A 24,234-nucleotide genomic window follows, 5' to 3' on the forward strand; every position below is an offset into this window, starting at 1 on the left:
CTACTAGTTCTAGATGAATTGTCACAATATTTTCCCATTTGTTTTTTATTTATTCTGGACATTCAGTTACCTCTATTATGAGTCCAACAGTATTTCCACGTTTGGCAGAGAAGCCACTGAGCAAAAATAAATATGACGGAACTTCTATAAATACAATAATAACGCAATAAAAACTGGAAATTTAATATATGTGTGAATCCAACATTAATTTCAATCTTGGGAAAGGTAAAAGAACTCAATAAGAGCAAATATGGGCGAAGCTCAAAAATTACAAAAACCACGTACCCACACGGCTCTAAGCTGCTGGATCCCAGAGTTTCATTACAGTCATCAAATAATTTCTCACAACCATTCTCTAATCCACAGAAGAAAGGAACTCCGGTGAATCGTTCCGATGATGTTTCAGCGTTCTTGTAGTAAAATTCTCCGATTTTTGTTGTACAAGAGTCAGTCATGTTAGTTCTACACAAATCGAATTGTTCTACTAACCTGTGAAAACCGATAGGAAAAAATATAACATACAGCATGTGAGTGAGGCAGAATAAATCCACAATGAATTAAAAAATTATGTATATTGATGTGATTTCCGAATTGTTACGATGCATTATTTAGATGAACACTACAGTAAATGAAAAAGAAATAGAACGATACCTACATGCAGACTTGTTGTGATTTGGTAACAGTTCTACCAATATCTTGTATGATAGAATTACAGTTTCTAAAAGAAGCATCACATTCAGTCAGGTTGTTGGCGATTCCTGAAATATGAATTAAATAGAATACAATCGATTAATACAATATGAAGAGCGCGATTAAGAGGGTAATAGTTAATCAATTAATAACTGGTTACCGCGTGTTCAAAAAGAAAACTGCGACATTCAGCTATTCCTGTTAGCAAAACATACGAAGTGTTGCTTGTGAAGTTAAAAAAAAGATCAATAGCAATGAAAGATGACTTACGTTCCTGACAGAAATAGTTCCTCTGTATAAAATAAAGATCAGCTTGTTGAATATTCTGATTGATTGAATCCACAAAACTCACATCACAATCTGTCGTATTTTCTATCATACAATTCTTATAACCTTCGTTAATCCTGAATGAAAAAAGCAAAATCTTCCTTAATTGCTGCTAATGCTACTGATAATTTTAGTTATGACGCGGATATACCAATTTTGATGATGCTGGTGATACCAATAGAGATGCTGATGATGGGGCTGATACCAATTATGATGATGTTACTAATACCAATAAAGATGATGATGATGTCGATCAAGATTATGCTGCTGATATCGATGATAAGATGATACTGATACCAATGATTTTAATGCCTATGCTGCTGATGAAGATGATGAGAATCATACCAATTATGATTACGTTACTGTTATCAATGAAGATGTTGCTGCTGATGATGAGAATGAAGAGGATGTTACTGATACCAATAATGGTGATGGTGCAGATGCTGCTGAAAACAATGAAGATGATGATGCTGATACCAATGAAGATGATGATGCTGCTGATACCAATGAAGATGATGATGCTGATACCAATGAAGATGATGATGCTGATACCAATGAAGATGATGATGCTGCTGATACCAATGAAGATGATGATGCTGATACCAATGAAGATGATGATGCTGCTGATACCAATGAAGATGATGCTGCTGAAACCAATGAAGATGATGATGCTGATACCAATGAAGATGATGATGCTGCTGATACCAATGAAGATGATGATGCTGATACCAATGAAGATGATGATGCTGATACCAATGAAGATGATGATGCTGATACCAATGAAGATGATGATGTTGCTGATACCAATGAAAATGATGATGCTGCTGAAACCAATAAAGATGATGCTGCTGAAACCAATGAAGATGATGATGCTGATACCAATGAAGATGATGATGCTGCTGATACCAATGAAGATGCTGATGCTGCTGATACCAATGAAGATGATGATGCTGAAAACAATGAAGATGATGATGCTGAAACCAATGAAGATGATGATGATGCTGATACCAATGAAGATGATGATGCTGCTGATACCAATGAAGATGATGATGCTGATTCTGCTGCTGCTGCTGATGATGATGATGGTGGTGATGATGTTGATTTCGACAATGATGCCTATACTGATGATACGTATTTTAGAGAGTTTGTTTGCCGGTTATTCCAAAGATGAATGAAACCTAACGACCTTGTTGTACATAAAGTTATTTGTGATAGTAAATACAGGCTTGTAAAAATTCTAATATATATTCAAGGTAAATCTACAGTTTTGTACAATGGTTGACTCTAATATTATCGTGATATCAAGCCAAACTGCAAGTGAGGTATTCCAGAAGAAGCCCAATGTCCTTGGCTTATTTTATACTTACCTGCAACCATCGTTGGCATCGAATTGTGCCTTTGCTTTAGTTAAAACTTCATCACAATCAGCCAAAGCTTTAGTACAGCCATCTAATTGAAATGCTGGATTTTCAGAATTCTCGAGACTACAGTTATTAGGTGGGCCTTGGTAACCCTCGATTATACCAGACATACTGTTAGCTACTGAAGCTGCTGATATAGGATCACAAGTTGATGTTTTGTTGGCGATACACAATAAGGCTCTGTCTACAGCTCTGAAATAAATGACAATGAAGATGTATAGAATAATGATAGTAATCAGTGAGTAATAAAAAATCACAAATCTAACCTAAACCAAGAAACAAAATCCAATACGAAAAATTGATTTTTGAAGATTAAGTACTTTGTAGTGGATTTCAGTAATTAAGCCGAGAATAGGTTACACTTTCCACACATTGCATCAATCACTTCATTACAAGATATGCTATACTTACTGGCAGATGAGAGAAACAGTTCCATTGGCTTGAACTTCATCTTGATTAAACTGGTTGATACAAAACATAGATTCTCCAGCACAGTACGCTAGTCCTGTTGGCCGTTCTGGGAAAATAGAAATATCACGTTCGATGAGGACGGTCAGTGAAAAGTCAAAGCGTATATATGAAAAGTAGATCTTGGTTGAAACAGAGAACGCTGATATGTGTAGGCCGGGATGTAAATAAGAAGCAGCTTAATCTTGCTCTGATTACCGCAGTCAAAACTAATCTGACAAGGAAAAGTTAGATCAGATCTAAGCTACTTAAAGAAGTTTGGTTCTCAATAACAACAATACCTGTTGTAGTATATGGCGCTGTAGTTGTTGTTGATACACCTAAAATATATAAGATCAGATGTTAAGCATTGATTTTTCACGTTATCAATAGACAATTGCGTGTATACAGCAAACAAAATGTAAGAATACTTGACTACAAAATGGAAATTATTTACCTGTTGTCGTGGTTGGCGGAATCGTGGTAGTGGGTTTACCTAAAGAAGAAATCAAGATATTGATACCGTTATATCTGCTGAACACAAAAGGAACGTCACAATGTAAAAGATTTTTTCTTTCAAGCACATGTTGTTAAACATCTATACTCCCCACCTCCAAAAGAATCAGCTGGAATCAAATACATCAAATGCAAAGCCATAGCTTACTACCTTTTAACTAAAGTCGAATGTCGATGACAAATTGGAGAAATCGGTAATACGTTACTTTACAATATTTTGAAAAGTGTTGGCAAAAGAGGCAGATTATACAACATCGATAAGGACAACCATGCTTACACTGATTGGGATCTTCTTCGATTGTATCATTTTCTATCTGGTTAATCCTAGTGGTCAGGTTAGAGAACTGTTCAACATCACAAATATCAGATATACTGGATAGACACGTTCTATAGATCGGTATTAATCTGAAATATAAATACCGGCTTCTGGGACGCACGAGATTGCAGACAGGCATGAACTAAGTCTCAGTGAATCAAAAAGGCTATTTGGTTATAACGCTTAACACATTTATGGTGAGTGGACAATTTTAGATGTAAAACAGTACTCTGTATGCAATATGAGATATAGAGCGGACACTCAAGGGAATAAACACGAAAAACGGTAGGATCATTACAGGTTAAAAGGTTCTGGTAACTGATGGGACAAATATTCGTTTGACAAGTTGAAGCCTTTCTGAAGACATACCCACAGTCATCCTCTTCATTTCCACTCAGTGTATCATTGCAATCAGCAAATAATTTATTACAGGCATCGTCTGAAAATAAAATGACGATAGAAAGCTTGATTTAATTAATCTTAGCGAGAGTCTAATAACTAATTATGACAGATTTCGAGTGGACAGTGTCTTCCTAGTTTCCATTTCTGTTAACTTATACCCTGCCTATCTTGATGTCATAATCATCCAAAGTATTGAGAGCCGCTGTTTTGATTTCTGAGCGGGCACCCTTTGAAGAAGTAAATTACATAAAGAAGTTTACATACCATCATCACAGAAATAAGGTCTCCTATTGAAACTGGCTCGAATATTAGTTGCTGTTTCTGTATAAAAGGCTCGAATCTTCGTGGTACAGTTTCCAGAAATTTCATCGATACACACTTGAAAATCATCAGCAATCCTAAAAAATGTAATTTTGACTGATTTTGATCCAGCCTTATTTTGCTATATTCTTGTTAAATCTACAACAATCTTGGATCTGATTATTTAGGTTGAAAATTACATAGGTATTTTTGCTAAAGCTTATCCGTGTTCAATGACGAAAAATGAATTTTTAAAGGACTTACGGACACACATCAGTTGAAGTTAGAGCATCTCTGCCAACAGGTTGGAGTCTTGAATTACATTCTTTGTAAGATTCGTCACATATCGTAAGGTTATTGACTAACCCTGAAAACAATTAGATAGAAATCAATCCATGCAATCATCAATATTCAACTGGTTGTGTATAATTAATGCAATAATGGAAAGCAATGGATTTGGATCGATATTTTGATTAAAAATCTGAATGTGTTTTTAATTCTTTACTTAGTATAACCCGCTCACCCATCGACCATGAAACCTCACCGTAACTGAGTTTATTAACTCATCATCCATTTTGAAGAGCCCACATTGAAAATTGAATTCAAATTCTTTTCACCTTTTTTAGATGTTGTTCTCTTCAAGGCGTACCTGTGATAACATTTTGGTGATAACATTAAAATAACATGACTTACTTTCATCACAGAAGTAATTTCTATCAGTAAAATACTGATCAGCATCTTCAATATTTCTATTGATGGTATCTTGTATTGTAATATCACAGGAAGGAGTGTTGTTTGTCATACATGACTTATAGTCATCGTTTAATCTAAAGATACAGAAAATAATACTGATTTTATGATATTATTATGTACATCATTAATAAAAACAGTGAAAGAACTAGAAAACTCGAGAGGCTAACTTGTCCTATTTATAAACCTGTTATAAATTCAAATAGTGGTTAGATGAAAAGAAAACCTTATTACGTTGCTCACATATAAACCTATGAGACAGATAACCAAATTCGCCATTAAACTCGTTGATCAGAGACAAACTATGACAATCTGCTAGCGAATAGGACACTATAAGTGGTATTTTTTCATTGTCTGATGGTGTGTCAATAGTAATGTTTTTGTTGTTTTTCAATATTCAATGCATTTTACAAGAAGCTTCATATTGAGTTTCATTGAATACAACTCACCGACATGCCTCAGAGGGGCCGGTCGTTTGTTTGGCTTGGTTTAAAAACTCAGTGCAGTTAGCTAGTTCTCCTGGACATCCATCTAGCTCTTCAACTTTGTTTTCTAAAAAAAATGGCAACGAATTGATATTCATGAAAAGTAATGTCGAACATAGCATTGCCTCGTAGAGTGCGTCAAAATTGGCCTTTCAAGAGTAAAACGTAGGAAGGAAATGATGTTATTGTTGAATTTAAAGCATATCATCCGTCACAAAACAAAGCCTTCTCTGGTTGTACTAACTAATGATGGGTACAGGACCACAAGTATGTCCAGTAGGAGATCAAGAGCTTCAAGCCTTACCTAGTGTACAACTGTAATATAGTGTAATCTATTATATATACATATATATGTACAACTATAATAAGGAGAAACAGAATATAGTTCTATACTTACCTAATGTACAACTATATGGAGGAACGGTATACTGTTCTATTACACTGTTCATACTCTGAATGACGTCAGCAGCTGCTACTGGATCACACCCAGAACTTCTATTTTTAATACAATTGATTGTTTCATCTACAGCTCTGAAATTTTAGAACATCAGCTTTTTCAGGAACTAAGGTTGGGGATGCAGGTTTAAAGATGATACTGTGATAGAATGAATCATGAGTGAAATCGTTTGCCTATCTTAACTTTTAACACATCATCCCAAATATGGTTTGAAGTCGAATGGTGTATACTTTCGTGTTAAACAAAAGATATTGATCGAAACTAGTCATTTGTAACAGCTATGACAGAAATATTGTAAAATTTGACAAATACTTACGAGCAGATAAGAGGAACAGATCCATTAGCGAGATATTCATCTTCTTGAAATTTATAAATACATGGTAAAGATCCAGCGGCACAATTCTCTACTCCTGATGGTAATTCGGTTGTTGTTGATGGCGACTGTCCATTTGTGGTTGATGAGGTCGACGTTATCTTCTCACTTGTCATTATGTATGTCGACGGCATGGTGGTTTCTGTAGAAGGAGCTACTGTTGTTGTACCTGCAAGATGATTCACAAATGTCGAAAATACATAAACCAGATAAACAGTTTAAATTCTTGAAGGGACTAAAGACTTGATCCTGATGTGCAATCCCTTTTTGTATTTATTGAACTTCGGAATCTATTTTTTTATTCTTTTTTTTACTATGAATTGAGTGAAGTATTCAGTAGTTATTAAAGATCATTTGTAAAGATTAGTATGTAGTTAACATTATATGTATGGTAATTTTGTAAAATTGTACTTACAGTAATATGGATCTCTGGTATCATTTTGAATCTTTATAATAGCTGCGGTTAAATTATCAAATTGCTGTGCTTCACACAAGGGCGAGATACTTTTCAGACAGATATCGTATGTTTTCATCCGCCTGAAGAAAAACGGTTTCTTTCGTTTGAGAGATCTTCCTGTTGTTATTATTTACCATTAGATAATCGCTTTATAATATATGATAATTGGAATTGAGTTGTTTAATGTCCATTCTGGTCTTCTAGCCACATGGATCATCGGGAAGGAAACAACATCATAATCACAATGGATATTACATGTTATATACTTACTCACAGTCTGTATTGGTATTAGGTGATAAAGTATTATTACAGTCATTGAATAAGGTTAAACAAGCATTTTCTGAAACAGAGACAAAGTTAAATAACCAAGTGGAAATCAGCAGAACTGGAGAAACACCAGTATTCAGAATATATATAAGAGTCTTATGCCTTGTCTAATTCTAGTTTATCTCGGTTTACAATATTACACACAAATTGGAACCAATACCACAACATATTCATTCGTATTCAGTAAACCTCAAAACAAAACGTCTTACCGTCAGCACAAAAGTAAGGTTTCTGATCGAAACTGGAAACAATATTGTCTCGTGTTGTTAAATAGAAGTTTTTAATATTTGTTGTACAGTTTCCCACCATTTCATCAACACAAATATTGAAATCATCAGCAATTCTGGAAATAAAAGGAAAACGATATAATCAAAAATTGATCACGAGCAGTTCCAAATAGTTCAATTAAGGTATATTTGAGATCAAACTGTGATGCAAATATAAGAAAAAAGTGGACTTGGTGTTTCTATCATTTAATGCATCTCCTTTTTTGGTTATTTTTGTAACCAGATTTATGTGGAAATAGAGTCTTTTTCAAGTAGACTTACGGACAGACTTCTGATGATGTGAATCTCGTACGACCAATAACATTCAATTTCTGGTTACAATTCTGGAAACCTGTGTCACAGTCAGTCAAATTATTAACCAGCCCTGAAACATATTAAGGTTACAGCGTGTAATTTACCATTTAAAGACTGCTTGATCCAAAACCCAATGCATAATTAATACAGTTATTCAAATATTATTGATACATGATCTTTTAAGAAATACAGATTGTGAGGCTATAATTTCATTTGTACTTACTCTCATCACAGAAGTAATTTCTATCCTGGAAGAATGTTTCAGCATCCTGGATATTTTTGTCTATTGTTACCTGGATATCAGCGTCGCAAGATGGTGTTCTGTCAGTCATACAGTTCTTGTAGTCATTGTTGATACTAAAAAGATTAGTGTTTAAGATGATATCAACAAGGTAACGCTAACGCAATCATGAGATGTTTAAAGGGGATTTCTGGTGTTTTTCTGGTTTGGATGAAATTGTAGCTTTATATTGAGCAAATTCGCTAAGCATTATATATTAACAGTTTGCAATCCGTTCAGTATATAACTCTATGATCAGCAATTGCAAAAGAAGGACAATTGTACGTACCGACAAGCTTCATTGGGATCGGTTTGTTGCTTAGCTTCATTCAACATTTCTGTACAGTTAGCTAGTTCACCAGGACAACCATCTAGTTCTTCTAATTGATTTTCTGGAATATCGAACGATAGTTTATTGGTGATGGCTACAAGCCAATGGAATTGAGTCTTATATTCTATTTTCCTGCGCTTGATTGGTTGAATAAAGGCTATGTAGACAATGACATATGCATACTTTCCTGTGATCAGATTAATCGTTTGACACTCGATGTTCAGGGAAAAATACCAGTGGCAAATCATGATCACAAAATCCGATTATGGTTTTACTGTGCCAGTTCTATCATTCTACTAACCGAGTGTACAGCTATACGGTGGAACAGTATATTGTTCTATGACACTGTTCATACTCTGAATGACGTCAGCAGCCGCTACTGGATCACACCCAGAACTTTTATTCTTAATACAACTGATAGTTTCATCTACAGCTCTGAAATATAGAAACACCCAAAGCTTCATCTACGTCCACTGTCACTGATATTAGATTTGACTAGATTGCGTTTAGGGCAAGACATTGAGATAGAGAAATCGTGATGTATATTAAGATTTTCTTTATGGAATTTCAGCGTGTTGGAGACTGTGGTCTTGAATTAGGCGTTAGGCAAATATCCAAATTAGGGCTGAGGTGATTTACAATTAGTAAAAGAGATGCACCAATCAACGAACCGATCTAATCGACAGCCCCTTTGAAATTTCCAAAGAGACGAATATGTCACTTACGAGCATATAAGAGGAACTGATCCATTAGCGAGGTATTCATCTTCTTGAAATTTATAAATACATGGTAAAGATCCAGCAGCACAATTCTCTACTCCTGAAGGTAGTTCAGTAGTTGTTGGTTCCCCTGTGGTTGATGTGGAGACCTTTGTGGTTGTAGCATCTGTAGTTGATTTTACAGTTGTTGAAAGTATCGATGATGAAGTCGTGAGTGTTGTGGGGGCCTGAGTTGTACCTGCAATCAGAATTCCAAGTTTGAGAGTATGTAAATAATGTGTTGTGTATTAGTTAGTATAGTTTCAATCATCTGCAACTCCAGTGCTAGCTTTCTTTAAATAATCAGCCTTGGAAGAAACGATAAGCCTACTCGCACATAGATAATACCAATATTATAAATTTATTGTTATGTATTGTCCATCCCCTCTCCTTTGTAGCTCATACATGATAATGTTTTTGAACACGTATTCATAAGCAAAAGATTTAAATTTGTCTTTTAGGTAGATACTTACATAGATGTGGATCTTGTGATCGAGTTTCACTTTGGATTTGCTCAATCACATCAGTAAGATTAACGAATTTCTGTGCATCACACAGTGGAGAGATACTGGTAAGGCAGATGTCATACATATTCATAAGTCTGAAAAATAGATTTAGAAAAACACAATGATTGGAATCATTGCATTGACTTGAAAAGGGTCAAATTATAGATATTTACATGGATGTCAGTTTACGCCTTTATTCGAGAAAGTAATTTATTTACAGGCCGTAGTTGTCGCGTACATGATGTTCCAGTCCAGTCAGAAGCTTAATACTACTATAAGCGTATCCCAATCCATAGTTCATTTATACCGGACCTGTTGGATCCATAACGTATTTGTTTAGTTTCCGCTAAATTGGTGAAATGCGATGTATCTATCTACTTACTCGCAATCTGTATTGGCATTCTGAGACAAGGTGTCATTACAATCATTAAATAGGGTCAAGCAGGCATTCACTGGATAAAAGAGAAAAGATAAATAAAGAAATAAATTCACTATTAAATATGTGGTGAAAACGCGAGTGTGCCAAAATAGTAACGGTGACGAAAATCAACTAACAGAATGGACTTATGTAAAGACATGATGAAACATCGGAATATGAGAAACATACACATGGGAACACAATTGCGATGAATACATGCTAAGATGTGTATACTCTTAGCGGCGATACTGAAATTACAACACATTAAATAACTACATGTATTTGAACTTGACGATCGATAGTTTAAATCATAATTTATTGTTTTATGGTAAGGTTGTTATTAGTATTAAAAGGCACCTTACCATCAGCACAGAAGTACGGTTTCTGATCAAAACTGGAAACAATGTTATCACGTGTTGTTAAATAGAAGTTTTTAATCTGTGTTGTACAGTTTCCCGCCATTTCATCCACACAGGTATTAAAATCATCAGCAATTCTGAAATAGCATAACATGTACATTTGACACACCTAAATCAGTTAAATAAAACCGATGCCCTCAGTATAAGCCGAAACTTACCGACACACGTCAGTAGACGAAAATACAGTATTTCCAATCGGCTGTAGTTTAATGTTGCAAATATTGTAGCTGGTATCACATACAGTTAAATTATTCACCAATCCTGGAAAACATAAATTACACATTATCATCCAGAGTCCAATAAATCTATTCTTTACAGAAACCGTATATCAATGGGCATCACAACTTAACTATGGCTTTTCCGCCAGATACTTGGTTCTTAACCTTCTGGATCCTTGGTACCCATTTTTACATATAGCAGCGTCCTGTCATCCTATTTCCTTCCGTTGGTACTTGTACACCAAGAAAGTACAGGTATCCTAGTTTGGGAAGGGCGCTAGACCAAGTGGTGCTGTTTGTTTCGTGGATTTGCCAATTCTGTCTGACGCCTATAACTGGGAACTAAACGGTATATTTTTTAAATCAAAAGAAAACAGTGTTCTTACTCTCATCACAGAAGTAATTTCTATCCTGGAAGAATGTTTCAGCATCCTGGACATTCTTGTCTATTGTTACCTTGATATCAGCGTCACAAGATGGTGTTCTGTCAGTCATACAGTTTTTATAATCGTCGTTGAGACTGGAAATAAAATGCTTTAAATGTAGAAGAAAACGACCTATTCTCAATGATGATGATGTTTGAGACAAAGTTTCGATCAGCATGAATAAATTGAAAACTGTACAGAAAGATGTATATTTTTGTTTGACATACAATGTATTTTCTATATCGGCGCATCATGCAAGGTAATTATCTTACAGCGTGATACATTATATGACTAAAGGCTACAAAAATAGTCATTAACATGGTTGAAAATCTTAGTCACCCACCGACAAGATTCAGAAGCATCAGATTGTTGTTTTGCTTGATTCAAAAGTTCTGTACAGTTAGCTAGTTCACCAGGGCAACCATCTAGTTCTTCTACTTCATTTTCTGAAAAGATTGCATTTATAAAAAAAAGATGTTTGCCTCCAACAGATTCGGCCAGATAAAGACAGTACACCCGCAAATATGTGCACATTTGTCACATTAATTGATTCCGCCCAAAAGTGTACATTGATAGTATGGTGTATGGTGTACTGTTATATTATCCTCACCAGGAATATAACCATAATGAGACCCGGTATACAGTACTATTCTTATCAAATGTACAATTATAAGGAGGAAAAGTATATAGCTCTATACTAATCCAATGTACAACTATGAGGAGAAACAGAATATAGTTCTATACGAACCCAATGTACAACTATACGGTAGTACAGTATATTGTTCTATTACACTGTTCATACTCTGAATGACGTCAGCAGCTGCTACTGGATCACACCCAGAACTTCTATTTTTAATACAACTGATTGTTTCATCTACAGCTCTGAAATATGGAAATCTATTGAGTGACATAGATATGGAAATAAACTTATGAGTACAACAAAGTGATAAATAAATGAAATGTAAAGTTGAAGGTCTGAATAGCATCTTTTTCATGATCGCTATCGACATTCTTACTGACTGTAAATTGGTCCTAAAATGGACAACATGGACTCTGGTAATCCGATTTCTATATATTGTTTAACGCATAACAACATATTGTCACTGTCAGAAGTGCAAGTCGACCGAATTAAATATCTTAATATAGCTTACAGACATATAAGAGGTATAGATCCATTAGCGAGATATTCATCCTGTTGAAATTTATAAATACATGTTAAAGATCCAGCAGCACAATTCTCTATTCCTGATGGTAGCTCTGGTGTTGTGGACTGTGTAGTTGTAGATGCTAGCTGTGTTATTATAGTTGTTGTTATTTCTGTGCTTGTACTTGTTAGCTCTGTCGTTGTAGACTCTGTTGGTGTAGTTGTTGACTCTGCAGTTGTTGTTGTTGGTTTTGCAGTTGCAGTTGATGGTTCTGTGGTTGTAGTTGTTGGTTCTGCATTCGTAGTTGTTGATTCAGCAGTTATAGTTTTGAGTTCTAAAGTTGTAGTAGTGTGTTCAGCAGTTGTGGTTGTTGGATCTGTAGATGGAGTTGTTGGTTCTGTAGTTGTAGTTGTGGTTTCTGCAGTTGTTGTTGTTGGTTCTACAGTTGAAGCTGTTGGTTCTAAAGTTGGAGTTGTTGGTTCTGCAGTTGTAGTTGTGGGTTCTGTAGTTGCAGTTGTGGTTGTTGGATCTGTAGATGGAGTTGTTGGTTCTAAAGTTCTAGTTGTTGGTTCTAAAGTTGAAGTTGTTGGTTCTGCAGTTGTAGTTGTTGGTTCTAAAGTTGTAGTTGTTGGTTCTGCAGTTGTAGTTGTTGGTTCTAAAGTTGTAGTTGTTGGTTCTGCAGTTGTAGTTGTTGGTTCTAAAGTTGAAGTTGTTGGTTCTAAAGTTGTAGTTGTTGGTTCTGCAGTTGTAGTGGTGGGTTCTGCAGTTGTGGTGGTGGGTTCTGCAGTTGTACTGGTGGGTTCTGTAGTTGTAGTTGTGAGTTCTGCAGTCGTAGTTGTTTGTGTAGTTGTAATCTCTGCGTTATCATAACAACAATACATACAAATGATTATACAACGTGTACTGCTGTAATAGCTTATGAGAATTGTAATCACCTCGGTTTGAAAACTGTGGAGTTTGTTAATTAAAGCTTTTTTCCCTTATTCACCTCATAGGAACGTTATCTTAATCCTTTCAAACAACAATACCTTGCTGGGTCAATAGGTGCATTAAGTCGGATAATTGACAAAACAGGTCAAACTTACGACATCCGTTGGGGTCTTGAGCAACCAATTGGTCTTTGACCACTATTTGTGAATTGTAAACATTTCCAATAACATCGTATGGACACAGTCTTTCTTGTAGTATAGTACCCAGGCATGGCTCGATAACACCAGCCTGTCTGGAATAGGATACAAATTAAATGGAGTTGTACACTAAAGCTAGCCCTAACCTTCTCACTAGAGAAACTCCAGAAAAAAACAGAAAACGTCTTTGTAATCCTTTCATAATACAAAATACATGCGCAGAAAAAAATCCATGAATTACTAATAAGAAGATTACCAAAAGAACAGAAACAAGAATTATCAGCTTAAAGTAAATAAGATAGATAGGACAGAAAACTTACTGACAAGGGTCGGTAACTCCTGTTGTATAAGCATCGTAGCATTGATTATACACGTTCATACAAAAGGGGTCTGAAACATGATAATAATCGTAAAAACAACATACTACAAAATAAAATTATTATTGGGAATTATAAACCAGCATAGACAATAAATTGATATCTACGATTCTCCTGGAAGTGATAGCATTGCACTATCGCAATCATATAGTTGGTCATTAAAACTAGCAAGTGCAGGTGATAAAGCTATGGCGGCAGAAAGTTTTATTTTTTTCGAAGGTTTGCGGTATGACCGTGGTAAGTGGATATTCTTTAGTGCCAATCCAAATCTTGCCACAAAGAGTTTGTTGTTCTAAGCTAGGGTTATTGTGGCGTCTTTCAAATTGATATTCTTTAAAAAGTCGTCTTTAACTAGCTCTTCTTTATGGAGTTTGATACACATAAGACATCAAGGAGCTCCTCTCTAAAAGCAGTGTTATATTTATTATTTTGAACTGAGTAATTGTCCCAATGATTGTGGTTATTTGGATATTTTGAACAACTTACAGCATTGTTGTCCTGAAGGATCTTGTTGTATCAGTTGAGTGATGTATGGACCCTGATTGTTGCCAACAACCTGTAGATCAGCTTCAGAACACTGTGATGTCAGCTCGTTTAAACACGACTCGATATTAGTCGCTGCCCTGTGAGTTAAAATCGAGATACAATAATCACAAAAATATCCTGGAATGGTGATGAATAAATAAACTAAGTACAAACGATCAGTTGTGAATAGGAGCAGGTTAGGAACCTGATCTCTAAGATGTTATTATCGTTAATGATTAACTCATTGATTTTGTCAACAATTGGACTTAAAGGGGTTGGATATATGTATATTAACAAAAAAACCTAGTACTAACGATCCGAACCGCAAAAGGAAACCCGAAATCCAAACAACATACTGGTGAAACATTGGTTACAGCAAAAAATAATGAGCATGCAGCATTAGAGATTTTGACTTACTGACAGGGATCGGTTGATCCAGTATCTTTAAACTGTACACAGGAGTTTAACAGATCAAAACAGGAAGGTGCTACAATGACAAAAAATGTAAAAACATTGCTCTTTGTATAGGATTTTGACTCGTCGCAGCGGCATTTAGTTCATATCATACTAACAGCTATGCTAGAGATACCCAAAATTAGACAAATAAAAGCCTTGTATTAGAAATATTTTAGTTAGATTTGACTTACCTGGTGTAGTTACTGGTAGTGGAAGTCCACCTGAAAGAAACAAAAGAACATTTGAACAATAGCCTGCTCTTCATGCTTGTTTTTCAGTTCGCTTGTGATAACCACGTTGTGATTTAAATACAGCCATCAAATGTCTATTTCTGATTCTTTAAATGGTCAGGATGATCTGATGAAACGGTACTACATATGCAAATGATAACAACTTCGATTCATGTGTACCATTTAGTACCTCTTATATCATCTGCGTTGAGGTCTCTTTATCGGTGGCTCAACTACCAAAGGGGACCGGTTGAACCAAGTCCACGGACCCCCACCACAACCCATAACCACTTTTTATGATAATTGGGAAATAGATGATATTTAAGATATTCAGACTTTAGCTAGCTGGACGATATCAACACTTGCGTCTGCTTTATCGGTTGCTTTACTTACAATTGTCTGGTGCTTCAATAATTGTTCGGTCTCGAGCTGCGTCTTCAGTCGCTAAAACTGCTTCAAATTCTGTTGGGTCACAGCTGGGTTGTACGTTACTCAAACATGGGTAAATCGCATTGGCATAACTGGAAAATTAAATGATTTTTGATGTAAAATATGCTACTGATTAAGTCGTGATATCAAAGAGTGATATTTGCTTTACCAGTTGGTAGCATTATTCAAACGCAAATCAGATAGATTCGGTATCAGTTGGACATCAGAATAGAGACTTATAATCCATCTCCATTAACGGAAGGGGTTTTGAAACGAGGCACGTAACACTCCATTTGATCTGTTTTACTAATTATAATAATTATAATCTGTATTTGTGCTGATATGGTTTTAAAGGAACACAAACTCCATCCATTTCAGAATTTTCATATCATTTTACATTGTATGCGTGGTTTCGAGGTAAGTATCGTAATATGATACATACATTATAAATTCAACTTACTCGCAAGCGTTTTGCATGTTAGAATTGTCCAAACACTGCTGGTAGAGATTGTCACAGGCAGTAACTATATTCAATATAAAACAACAGAGGGGTTAAGTAAGAATATATATATTTATCTGTATCACTTTTCAGTTTGAAAACTCTAGGCGCGATTCGTATGCATTTAGAGCCTCGAAAGTAACCACAATTTGATTAGTTTACTTTCGCAAGTCATTGTTTCCAGCAGAAAAAGAAAAGAGAAGGAATTTAACTTTATTCAATTACAGCCAAATGCCAAACTCTGAAAAGTTTTTTCATCTGATGTAGATGATTATATTCTATACTTAAGGGATCAATTTGTAGCAGGGGTCAGATTTGTTTTCTTATGATTGTGAAATCATACAAGCTATATCTGTACATCAGATGATGATCTAAACGTTTTCTTATCACGATCAGTTTAATTAGGTTAAGATGAGACGGCAGAATGAATCTATAGTTTAAATATCCACTCATTGTACCCAGGCAAAATCTTAGAATGTCAGTGTCTATGTATGAGAGAGGTCTTGAATGTACATTATTATATGTCCTTTGAGGAATATTATATGATATGAGACAAACATGCTCATCCTTTGGGAACACCTGATGCCACTCTTATTCGTAGCTCTGCATCAATAATGGACAGTATTAGTCTAATATTGTTCATTTTTGTATATGTACGGAGAATGTTAAAAAAATCACTGGTGAAAGCTGCAGATAGTGTTAATGCTATGATAGCGTTGACGAATATTAGTATTCATAGCCAATTTGGCCTAGAAAGGAAAATGCGTTGACTATCAGATTTCTATATGATAAAAGCTCAATTCATGCTGCTGACACGTGTTTCGAACATAAAATTCTCGTTCTCATGAGACAGAATGTTTTCCTTGTATAGCTGTAACAAGAGACAATTAAAGATACTGAGCTGAAGCTTTGCTTCGAATAGTCAAAGATAAAGTTATGGATGTTAATACAGTTTAAATAAAATGCTTGGCACAACTAGTGGTAAAGGGTGTTCATTAAGCAAGTAAACTAACAGGCAATGCTATCTAGCAGGGGTAGAAGTGAAAAAGGGTCATCAAAATCTGATACCTGCTCGCTTGTTCCTGGGACGAACTAAAAATAAAAAGTAAAATTCTGTCTGGAGGTTTTATTACCAGAATTATGCAAAATACAAAACTACTCTAATTTAACAATTGTAAATATAAAGCATTTATAATATGAAAATCATTTTGAAAAAAAAAAACATGAACGTAAATTTCACAGAAAAAGTTGAATATTATCACAGACATAATTGAAATGTAAAGAAAAGAAACATTTATATATAAACAATAAAAACAGAAATAAAAACCTTGATAAGGAAAACATATATTTGAATATTTGAAGAACAAAAGTTATTATTTATCGTAATATAATATCTTAATATTTGAAACATTGATTCATTCGAATGTAAAATAAAGAAATTTTTGAATATCAATTGAATATGAAATCAAATGATAAATTTCGAGGTAGATGAATACTATTAAGAAGTATATTGAAAGACAAAATATCAAAATGATCCAAAGGAGGATTATATATAGTAGAGGTTGGTTAAGAAAATTGGGAGTAAAAGCGTAGAAACTGTCATCTGAATTGAGGTAGCACTACCTGAAACGACAAAAAATTCAAAATGCAGATGAAAATAGCAAAACGGGTAAAACATTAGCAGATAATCGAGGAGCTTATGGATGATTTCATGGCGTGGCAACAAGAAACTTAGGTAAATCATTCTCCTTCTTAACCACCACCTGTATCCATTTTTCCAAAGGCAATGTTTATTCGAAACATGTGCAGAATGACAGTTTATCCTGCAGCCACAAAACAAAACTAGCCACATGGATCATTTTAAGATCAGATCTAAGGGAGTACTACCTATCTGACAAGGTTCGGGGACACGAGCGGAGCATGCAATTGAAAGAAAAATGAAGCTGACTGCAGACAATAAAACTGTCGGAGACAAATATCAAACTTTGATACTACAAATCCTGTTGGGGACGCGAGATTTTACTCAAGACTCTAATCGATGACAAAAATCTGCGACCAAGACCGCTCGTGTGCCGGCACCTTTAGAATATTGACTCCGGTAACTGGTTTGTGATGAAGGCTGATATTTCCATAGATGATAAAAGTTTAATGGCAATAACATATTGAAATCAACATTTTCAATAGTAGAGACAAAGCAGACTTGAGAATATCGACAGAAAACTTGCTATGAGTAAACCATTGGGTCCAAATTAGAGACCAATCACGGATTTTCAGCTCTTATTTCAAGCATAATCTACCAATCTCTTCTCGATACAGCGATATACTTATATTGTGACATAAATCAGTATACTTACTGTGTCTATAATGCCATTGTTGTTGGATATGACCAGGAGTTGGCTGATGGATATAATACTTCGGTGTCGTCCTTTGTCTCCGAGGAGTGGTCTTCCTTACAATAGATATAACAGTACTCTTTTTATCAGATTTGGTCGGCAAAGTCTGAGAATCTTTGCCAGTAACTTTGGTTGAAACCACTGTCGTCGTAGCAGTTGTTTTTAATGTTTTCACAATTGGAGACGATGGAACAGTCGTTTTCTGAACTGAAATAGTGGTAGTTTCAGAGGTGTGTATGGTCGCCGTCGTTTGCTTCGCGACTGTTGGTTTTCGAGAGATTGTCGTAGTTTCCGAAATCACTGTCTGTGTAGGTGAGCTGGACATAGTAGACGTAGTCAGTTCACCACCTGAAAAGAGCAAAAATATAAAATTTTAATGCAAAATCTTAAGTTTTTATCTAATGAATATTAAGCAATAAAATGTTATCCTATGGCGGTTATGGTCGTATATCAGGACAAAGGTTGGTTAGAAAATTGAATAAATGCGCATTAACGCATTTATGATTAATTTTCAAGCCACTGGGTAACAGTTTATTGCTATGTTTTTTTATTTAATCTTTGAAGATTTGGTAGCAAATATAGCACATAATATATTTGTATGATTCATATAGTGTGCAACACGATCTCTCAATGGGGTCTTGCGATAATTGAATTAAATGGACAATATGTTTATTTAGAAATAATGGCCTCATTCTGTATCTGTTCTGGCATCCTCGCCATTTTTAAGTCAAAAAAACAAAAACAATACTCACATCGAGTTGACGAGGCGGCTTTAATGGCAGCATCCTCTACACCAACACTAGCTGATAGATCATCCCACTGTTGAACATCACAACCTAGTTTTATAGACTGAAGACATAGCTGATGCATTTCTGGTAGCCTGAAAAGAGGAAGATTAAAATCAGGAATAGTATTTAACACAAATTGAAACATATGTTACCAAATACTAAGCTTGTACAGAATAGTAGGATGAATAACTAAGGATGTCAATGGTGAAGAATGGTTGGGACTTAAGGTAAAGAGTATTGGCCCATTTTAACGATGTAGGTAAAAACAACCGCAAAATCTCAAATCTAAAATCTCAGAACATAAAATACACTTATCAGTATCTTCATTGGACATATTCTTAAATAGATAACTTTTATCAAAGACTGGGTTGATTAGTATTTGAATTCTCGTTAATGGTAATTTTATTTTTAATTTATAACATAGTATTGTAAAGAGCTACAAAATGATAAGTACTCACACACATTGATCTGTAATTCTGTTCTGTTCGACAATCGTCTTATTACAATCAGTAAATATATCCAGGCATCGATTGGCTACAAGTAAAATAAGGGTTTCCAAATGAAGTTGTTGTTTTTTTGATACATCTGTTGTATGAATTTGTATAATTTGTATATATATCTCGTGGAGTGTATGACAAGACTTAGTAAATGGGGTAAAATAACTTACTAGAGCTACAGAAATATGGTTTGTGGTCAAAATCAGATGAAATATTTACAGCACGTTCTTCAAGATATGCCCGCATCTTTGGTGGACAGTTGATATTGACCATACAATCCATAAAATCAGTTTTGGTGCTAAAAGAAAAATAAGTCATTAATGAATATAAGCTCAGTAGATGACAGAATGAAATAGACGAACTTGATTACAAACAAATAGACTATACAAGTATGTGTTAATGTTTAGTCAACAGCATCATTGACAAAGTCATAATGAGACAATTAAATGCAAAGCATAGCACATTCTAAGGATGTACTGGTACTTGGTCCACCCAACGAGATCCTTGGTTTTTTAACACACGGTATCAGAGAATAGAAAATCGCTTACTCGCATATATCTTCGGGAAGAAAAACTGATCGTCCAATTTGTGCCAAAATAGCAAAACACACAGCAGTTTCGTTATCACAACCTCGTATAAAAGCTAAATCATTCGATTGCCCTAAAATGAAATGGATGAAATGGTCAGTCAATTCATATGCGCATATTTACACTGAGGATATAATTTCACAAATGGAGTTTCATAGGTTGGGAGTAATCAATTACAAGCGGCAAAGAAAAAAGACAATGGCTTGAGATTTTAAATCCTGCATTATCACTTTTTGCAAACCAATGAGATGTTGTGTGTTTTCGGTCTCAACTGTAAAGTAACAACTATTTGTTTGAAAGATATAATTCCCAAATTATTATGCTTCGTAATGTAATTGTGTTGTTAAATAGCTCAGGTAGTTCTTCTTGTATAATTTCTGACATTATTACAAGAAATCTACGCTGTACTTACGTTCGTCACAGAAATGTGTAGCTTGATTGAACTTAAAATCAGCTTCATGTATCCTGTAAACTATATCAGCCTGCACTGTAGCATCACAGCTAGTAGTGTTCACTCTCAAACACTCTTTATAGTTATCCTTCAATCTGAAAAGAACCACTGCATTATCAACAATCAGAATGATTCCTAGTGATTTATTGCCCAAATTTCATAGCAAATGAAAGTACTAACTCCTTCATTGACAGAAACAATGTTGCCCATACTAAGAGAGTTAGGTCGTCTAGGCGTCATGGTGTTCTTTTCCGATTTTATGACTCGTGGGATTCCAAAAATAGTTCTACAGCTTAGTTCAGTTCAGCATCTCTGTTAGTGATTACAAGATCGAAACAGTTGAAATTAACTGATTATGTCTGAACATGTAATTTCGGTTGAAGGAGAAACAGGAGCTACTTACACACAAGCTTGGTTGAAATCTGCCTGTATGTTAACTTGTTCTAGTATATCGGTGCAATGTTCCAGAGCTGTTATACATTTACCAAGATGAAATATCTTATTATCTGCATTAGCTGTAAGATAAACGGTATAGACTCTAACAACTAGGTGAAGTGCTTTACTTTGGATAACAATTAGTGTTGAGTTGTTCTAAGATAAGATGTTCGTATTGGATTGTTTAAGTGGAAATGATAAAGGTGTCATTGACATTTGATAATGGAAAATGAGTCCTCTTTACCCATAGTCATCCTCAATATATAATTTAACACGATAATGATTTGATATTTGATCGTGTTTTCTCCAAAGAACGTACCCAAGCTGCAGCTGTAAGGAGCACCTTTAAACTGGTTGATAACGAGCAGTAAAATAGACGCCACCTCGGCTGTTGACACAGGATCGCAATCTTTAGCAGCATCAGCAACACATCTTAGAGACTCGTCTACTGCACTGTAAAAACAACAGTTAGGGTCATGGGTCGTTGCATTACAGCCTACTCTGTACGTGAATGTGGCAATGCTGAAGCAATATGTACAATATAAAGGAATACCAGGGCCCCTTTTCAACAAGAATCTTTGGGTTTGGGTCTGCACTGCCATATATCCTCCTATGACGTGAGTAGATTGACTTCTATTTTATTTGTTTTCTTAATATTCATATAAAAAATATCCATAGAGGCTTGCTACTTTGATAAATCAAGAAAAGATTAATATCTTACAAACAGGTTTGCGGAACATCCATTCCACCATTGATCTTTACAGTTAGAGTGTTGGAACAAACATCAGCTTCTTTGGCACATGATGGAAATATTGATGGTGGTCCCGAAACTAACAAAAATCATTATATTGAATAAATAAAATATAATGTTCAGAGAAGCTTATAATCTAGGAAGGTCCCATGACACATGTGGGCTGTTTTGGTGAATTTAACATAACTAAATAATAATTAACATCACAAGTCATAAATCAGGCCTGTGATGTTTTCATAAAATACTTCAAAAGGTCAAAACCTACTTGGAGTTGTTGACTGTTGAAGAGATGCAGCAACCTTCGTCGTGGATTGTCCAGATGTTGTGGTACCTTTCGTTGATGACACTATTGCTTCATTCGTGGTAGGAGCTATAGTTGGAACACTGGTAGTTGTTTGTGCTGTTGGCGTGTCGGGGGACTTTGAAAACTTTGTAGTAGCACCGGTTGTTGTGGACAAAGATCCAGCCTTTGTTGTAGCGCCCGCAATGTTCGTAGTTTTTCGTGTAGTTATATCTTCAGATACCGACGAATAGGTAGTTGTTGGTTCCAAATTCGTTCGTAATGTGGTTTGTTGTGATTGCTTTGGTGATGTAATAGAGTTAAATTGCTCTGTGGTTAATTTATCAACAGATACATCTGAAGTTGTGACATCTGATGTAGTGGTCGTTCGTTTAGATATACCAATACTAGTTGTTGGTGTAGGTGCGGTCGTGACCGTCGCTGCTGGCTTAGTTGAGGTTGTGGCCGTAGCCTCTGGCTTAGTTGAGGTTGTGTCCGTAGCTACTGGCTTGGTTGAGGTTGTGGCCGTACCTTCTGGCTTAGTTGAGGTTGTGTCCGTAGCTGCTGGCTTGATTGAGGTTGTGGCCGTACCTTCTGGCTTAGTTGAGGTTGTGTCCGTAGCTGCTGGCTTGATTGAGGTTGTGGCCGTACCTTCTGGCTTAGTTGAGGTTGTGTCCGTAGCTTCTGGCTTAGTTGAGGTATTGTCTGTAGCTGCTGGTTTGGTTGAGCTTGTGTCCGCAGCTGCAGGCTTGGTTGGGGTTGTGGCCGTACCTTCTGGCTTGGTTGAGGTTGTGGCCGTAGATGCTGGCTTGGTTGAGGTTGTGGCCGTAGCTGCTGACTTGGTTGATATTGTGGCCGTAGCTGCTGGCTTGGTTGAGGTTGTAGCCGTAGCTGCTGGCTTTGTTGATGTTGTGACCGTAGCTTCTGGCTTGGTTGAGGTTGTGGCCATATCTTCTGGCTTGGTCGAGTCTGCTGATGAGGTTGGGATAACAGTAGTTGGTTTCTTTGACGTCGAGATTGCATCAGTGGGTTTCGTTGTGGTCGAGAGCGCTTCAGTTGATGTCGCTGTTGAGACAGCAATAGTTGTTTCCGCTACCGTGGTTTTCGTGTTTGTTTTAGCATCCGCTGTCGTTGTTGGTGCTGTAAATAATTTTAAGTAACATGACTAAACAAATGATGAGAAAATTACATTGCCCCTGATCATTGTTTTACCTCAGATTGCTGTCAACTAAATTGGTCTGGTACTTGTAAGTATGTTGGGAATCGACAAATATTCTATAAGCTTCTAACCTTGATTACACAAATATGGCGATTGGTTATACTTATTTTCTGTGGTAACAATAATATTACTGATATCTGATTGGCTCGCTGGATCACATGACGTAGTATTGTCTTTTAAACATTCAACATACAGCGTTTTGAATCTGGAAGAAGACATTGAGGTTGGTGTTATTACGTATCCTCTAGTAACGCCAAAACTAGTGCAGTTATAACTGCTTATTGATTCTTATGACATAAGCCTGTACAGAGATTTATGTACCATTCATCCAACACAACTTTTGTTGCTCAAGTCCAAATTGGCTTTTTGCTTCATATGGAAAATTAAAAAGCCTTAAAAATCTGGCAATGTGCTAATGTAATCAATTACTTACCCACAAGCCTTCTGGAGAGTTGTCTCAGCTTCTGCCAAATCGGAGAACTGGGAACATTTGGTAACTTGCTCAAAACAACCCTGGACACTGTAGACGGTAGTTTGTGCTATAATCATAATGGGGTAGTAATGATCAAAAGTTTAATAAAAGTGATAGAGATGGACCGGAGCGTTTTACGCACCACATAATTCATTATTCTTTGAATAGCAGAATAAATGTAAATACTTACATTGAGGTGTCGTGGTTGTTGCAAGTGTCGTAGTAGGAATACCTAGAAGAATATTAAACGTTATAAACGTTACTGATGATAGTAGATAAGTGTCTTTGAAATTAATAGGTTATACAATATATGAATATTCTATTCATGACAATATATGCCCTGGAAATTCATATGAATATGGAATATGA

At 35.7% G+C, this 24,234-nt stretch overlaps 2 protein-coding genes across 2 annotated transcripts in view; both read right to left on the bottom strand.

The window, feature by feature from the left end:
- Positions 1-15,970, bottom strand: part of LOTGIDRAFT_153082 (hypothetical protein) — a gene marked incomplete at both ends in the record, with an annotated part of 31,924 nt that extends 15,954 nt beyond the window's left edge. The window contains 38 exons of the mRNA XM_009053562.1: positions 286-489; positions 656-758; positions 961-1,094; positions 2,385-2,630; positions 2,850-2,955; positions 3,188-3,226; positions 3,343-3,381; positions 3,679-3,806; positions 4,087-4,156; positions 4,384-4,517; positions 4,684-4,786; positions 5,113-5,246; positions 5,619-5,721; positions 6,052-6,185; positions 6,428-6,653; positions 6,900-7,021; positions 7,212-7,281; positions 7,478-7,611; positions 7,817-7,919; positions 8,073-8,206; positions 8,419-8,521; positions 8,762-8,895; positions 9,186-9,417; positions 9,692-9,819; positions 10,107-10,176; positions 10,505-10,638; positions 10,720-10,822; positions 11,166-11,299; positions 11,548-11,650; positions 11,953-12,086; positions 12,356-13,205; positions 13,435-13,571; positions 13,797-13,899; positions 14,340-14,476; positions 14,796-14,865; positions 15,026-15,055; positions 15,458-15,585; positions 15,954-15,970. Coding sequence (XP_009051810.1) covers positions 286-489; positions 656-758; positions 961-1,094; positions 2,385-2,630; positions 2,850-2,955; positions 3,188-3,226; positions 3,343-3,381; positions 3,679-3,806; positions 4,087-4,156; positions 4,384-4,517; positions 4,684-4,786; positions 5,113-5,246; positions 5,619-5,721; positions 6,052-6,185; positions 6,428-6,653; positions 6,900-7,021; positions 7,212-7,281; positions 7,478-7,611; positions 7,817-7,919; positions 8,073-8,206; positions 8,419-8,521; positions 8,762-8,895; positions 9,186-9,417; positions 9,692-9,819; positions 10,107-10,176; positions 10,505-10,638; positions 10,720-10,822; positions 11,166-11,299; positions 11,548-11,650; positions 11,953-12,086; positions 12,356-13,205; positions 13,435-13,571; positions 13,797-13,899; positions 14,340-14,476; positions 14,796-14,865; positions 15,026-15,055; positions 15,458-15,585; positions 15,954-15,970 — 5,213 coding nt within the window. The remainder of the gene's footprint in view (positions 1-285; positions 490-655; positions 759-960; positions 1,095-2,384; positions 2,631-2,849; positions 2,956-3,187; positions 3,227-3,342; positions 3,382-3,678; positions 3,807-4,086; positions 4,157-4,383; positions 4,518-4,683; positions 4,787-5,112; positions 5,247-5,618; positions 5,722-6,051; positions 6,186-6,427; positions 6,654-6,899; positions 7,022-7,211; positions 7,282-7,477; positions 7,612-7,816; positions 7,920-8,072; positions 8,207-8,418; positions 8,522-8,761; positions 8,896-9,185; positions 9,418-9,691; positions 9,820-10,106; positions 10,177-10,504; positions 10,639-10,719; positions 10,823-11,165; positions 11,300-11,547; positions 11,651-11,952; positions 12,087-12,355; positions 13,206-13,434; positions 13,572-13,796; positions 13,900-14,339; positions 14,477-14,795; positions 14,866-15,025; positions 15,056-15,457; positions 15,586-15,953) is intronic.
- Positions 15,971-22,592: 6,622 nt separating this feature from the next.
- On the bottom strand, positions 22,593-23,291 carry LOTGIDRAFT_85758 (hypothetical protein; the record flags this gene model as incomplete). The annotated part of the gene is made up of 1 exon (XM_009053105.1): positions 22,593-23,291. A coding segment is annotated over one exon (699 nt), but the record flags the coding sequence as incomplete, so codon positions are not given.
- Between the last annotated feature and the right edge of the window lie 943 nt (positions 23,292-24,234).

Source organism: Lottia gigantea (assembly GCF_000327385.1).
Source record: "Lottia gigantea unplaced genomic scaffold LOTGIsca_2, whole genome shotgun sequence".
Classification (NCBI taxonomy): domain Eukaryota; kingdom Metazoa; phylum Mollusca; class Gastropoda; family Lottiidae; genus Lottia; species Lottia gigantea.